A 4115-nucleotide genomic window follows, 5' to 3' on the forward strand; every position below is an offset into this window, starting at 1 on the left:
GTTGGCACTACAGTGGGAGTAATTAGCATGTAGGTAAGTTTTCCCACATTTGCATCAAAAGTCACTACAGAGCAAATGCTGGTATGGAGCCCGCGGAGACACCTCTATCTCAGCATTCACATCCGCAGTATGTCGGCACCTTCCTTTCTTCCGGAGACAGGGTTTGCAATGCCACAAATGTGGCAGATTGTGGCTTGGTCACAGAGCCAAGTCACCCTTTGGATAGTGGATTGTTTACTAATGTTACATTGGTTTATTCATCGGTTCATTTCTTCAGTCATTTAACTGAACATCGGTAGAGTTTGCAGTGGTCCATGGGACTGAGGCCTGCTCCTTTTGATGTCCACAGCTTGTAAAAGCCCAATGTAAGCTGTCATACATTCTTTAATTATTCTTTGTTTGATGACTGCAAAGGAGGTCAAAGGGCATTTGTGCATTTCTTCTACCCCAGGAGAAGTAACCATTTATGCTGCCCCATTCCCCTTATGATTAGCAAGGGTTTGCACTGTATTAACCCAGATTCATAAAAGTAATTACAAATTGAAATGCACTTTTGTGCACTGAGATTTGGGACATTTGCAAAGTTAGCTGCGCTGGCTTTGCAAACACCAAGTGCCTAATTACAATGTCGATGGGACCGACACCGATGGCACGTCGGTGTCGGTGCCACCGACATCTGCCCATGCCATCCGGTTGCTGCATTACGATGTGGCGGGAGGAGGCATTGGGCGGAAATACTGTCCACTGTTTTTCCAACGGGCTCCTTGAGCACTTCGGAGCATTGGAAATGCTCATGATGACATAATGAGGGCGGAGCCACCCTCGGCTCCCCAGTCTGGATTATAATGTCACTTTCCAACAGCCTTTCCGACAGGCTGTTGGAAAATTTATTTGGGAGCCCCTAGCAGGGCCCCGCTTCCTTCCTGGCCCTCTGATATGGACCTGGGGGCACCTATGATGCCCCCTAAACATCCCCGCACTGTGTGGCCATTTCACAATGGCAGCTTGTGCTGTGGGCCTATTTCACCTGCCACAGCTGCCATTATAAGATGGATGTTTTGTTGCATCCTAATACTGAGGTCAGGTGGTTCCAAACCCCTATGGTGTCGAGTGGACATGAGTCCACCTAACATCGTAATGAGCCCCAGTGTTGTTTAGAGCACAAGCTTCAAGGTCCACAAATCATGTCCTCAACCAGAGGCTTTCAACCACAACTCTCAAAGGGAGACATTCCCACAAGTGCAGCTAGGAAAGCTCTCCCACAAGGACAGGAGTGGAGGCTCTTCTACAAGGACAGCAGGGGTGACTCTCCCACAAGGACAGCTGGGGTGGCTCTCCCACAAGGACAGCTGGGGTGGCTCTCCCACAAGGACAGCTGGGGTGACTCTCCCACAAGGACAGCTGGGGAGACTCTCCCACAAGGACAGGTGGGGAGATGTTCCCATAAGAACAGCTGGGGTGACACTCCCACAAGGACAGGAGTGGAGGCTCTTCTACCAGGACAGCAGGGGTGACTCTCCCACAAGGACAGCTGGGGTGACTCTCCCACAAGGACAGCTGGGGTGTCTCTCCCACAAGGACAGCTTGGGAGACTCTCTCACAGGGACAGCTGGGGAGACTCTCCCACAAGGACAGGTGGGGAGATGTTCCCATAAGAACAGCTGGGGTGACACTCCCACAAGGACAGGAGTGGAGGCTCTTCTACCAGGACAGCTGGGGTGTCTCTCCCACAAGGACATCTGTGGAGGCTCTCAAAAGGACAGCTGGGGAGGCTCTCCCACAGAGACAGCTTGGGAGACTCTCTCACAGGGACAGCTGGGGAAACTCTCCCAAAAGGACAGCTGGGGAGGCTCTCCCACAAGGACAGGTGGGGAGACGTTCCCACAAGGACAGCTGGGGAGACTCTCCCACAAGGACAGCTGGGGAGACTGTCCCACAAGGACAGCTGGGGTGACTCTCCCACAAGGACAGATCGGGAGACTCTCCCAAGAGGACAGGTCGGGCGACTCTCCCACAAGGACAGCTGAGTAGGCTCTCCCACAACGGTGTCTGATCAATGGTTTGTAACAGCACATGCGGTCACAAAGCACTGATACATACAACTGTGATTTCCAAGTAGGAGTGGGGACACCCCATCCCATGGCCGGGATGGCCCTTCCTATGTGTGATTCATATTGGGATGTAAAACCCCTTTTGAGAGTCAAAAGGCGTTTTGCTCATCATAAAATGCTACTTTGACGATGCAACCCTGTGGCCGTGACGTGAAACCTCTTTTGTACATGAGGCTCCTGATGCTACTATATACAGAGCTCTGTTTAACTCGGGTTCACGAATAAACCTACTTGCAATAGCAGTGCTTTACTCCTAAAGCGGCTGTAATTCAGAGTTTAGGATTGCCGATACCCTCAAAGTGCACAGGGAAACCATTGTCGCATGTAATTCTGATACGTCTGCGGTAGTTGCGGGCCCTATAGTTGCATTCAGGCCACCTGTCTTGAAGATTTCCGCGATCAAGGAGGCAGTCCGTGAGATTGTACGGGTTGTTGCACCAGATGGTTCGTCTTCCGGGTATGTCAGTGCACAGACCTTCAATAATGTCCTCCGGTTTGTGGATAAAGGTGTTTCGTGGTTTACAGAGTCCACGTGGCCCCTTGATTTCTCGATTTAGTATTTCATCGGTGCAGTAATTGTTGTCTCCTTCTTGAACCGAGTCGTCAATGTGCTTATTCCTGAACGCTTCCCAAGACTGTGAGGAGGCGGGGTTAAAACCTAAGATGGCGACGAGGAACAGTAGGAGGAAGACACAGGACGCCATGTTCTTCACAGCCATCTTCTTCCGGGGAGGGACCTGCAGGGGCGAGAAGGAGAGAGGGGGTGGGCGCAAGGTCAGCCAGGAAGTACCCTCACACTTACAGATTTATCATACATGGAAACCTGCAATAAATGTATTAAAACTCTCTCCTGATTCGCATACATCAATCTACTTGTGACATCACGACTTGCCGTCAATAGAAAAGCACATCTCTATTCTACTTTAATGCCTTTTCAGAGTTGAGGTGACGTCACTGGGCCTATACCACAGACAGCTGAGGGTGCCATAAAAAAATACTGTTTAAACAATGTGAGAGAAATCCACTCTCCAGCTGAACCATTTGTCCCTTAAAATAGATACTTCAGCATCTGTAGAAGACATTTGCAGCAACATTTGTATTTACTGCACCGCAAACCTTCTTTTTACAAGAAAGCACAAGTGTATATATGCATCTTCCCACACAATTGTAACTACTGTTACTGCGCAAAGTAGCAGATCTGATTATAACGTAGTATAAAAAACAATTACATAATATAGTGAGGTCTGTGTGCATACTTGCAACCAGACAATCTCTTTCATAACAAGAAGTAATAGACAGGTGACCATTTACAAGACGGCTGTGGGAAGGGACATAATGTAATACAAGCAAAAAAGTACAAGATATACTAAGGGATAATCTAAAAAATCACACGGGTTGAGACCTCAAAGTCCCTTTTTCTTATGTACTAATTCATACCAAGTTGCAATTTGTAAAGACTAGGGTCAGGACGTTCCTTCTAAACTGTGAGTCAGTGTAGAAATTAGCAATGGGTTGCCGTTGCAAATGCACATCCAATGTATCAATGGTTTCCAGTTGCAAGCCATTGATCAGGTGCATGTTCCCAATTTGGGGCGGTACCTAATTGACAAACGGGAAGGGTGTGTCATGAACTCCTCCTTCGTAAATCGGGGTGGCAGCCTCGGGGGAGGGGGGATAGTCATACAGAAGACCAATGCCTGACTGTAAAAACAAATCTTTTTTTCTAATTTAAGGCAGCCCCGGTTTCTTAAGGGAATATGGGCTGCTTTGAAAAAAAAGACTTACGTTTTCGAATGCAATCAACTATCAGCGGTAAATTTTTATTTTACAGAATATTTTGACCAATTATTTTTTGAGTTAAATATATGTTTTTCTTTCCCCTGATTTCACTGCCTCTGTAATTTACCAAAGCCAGATTCCACAGTCAGGGTGTAGATCTCTCTAAAATAAAGTATGTGAAGCATCAAACATTTTTTTAAACTTTATAATAAATAGTAAAAATAT

The 4115-nt window shown here is 47.5% G+C and overlaps 1 protein-coding gene across 1 annotated transcript; it reads right to left on the reverse strand.

Moving 5' to 3' along the window:
* Positions 1 to 2380: 2380 nt before the first annotated feature.
* LOC146859266 (ribonuclease CL2-like) lies at positions 2381 to 2830 on the reverse strand. Its single transcript, XM_085647154.1, has one exon. It carries the CDS (start codon positions 2828 to 2830, stop codon positions 2381 to 2383), a length of 450 nt encoding a protein of 149 aa, XP_085503280.1.
* Between the last annotated feature and the right edge of the window lie 1285 nt (positions 2831 to 4115).

The sequence above is a fragment of the Triturus cristatus genome, chromosome 3_2 (genome assembly GCF_964204655.1).
Source record: "Triturus cristatus chromosome 3_2, aTriCri1.1, whole genome shotgun sequence".
Classification (NCBI taxonomy): domain Eukaryota; kingdom Metazoa; phylum Chordata; class Amphibia; order Caudata; family Salamandridae; genus Triturus; species Triturus cristatus.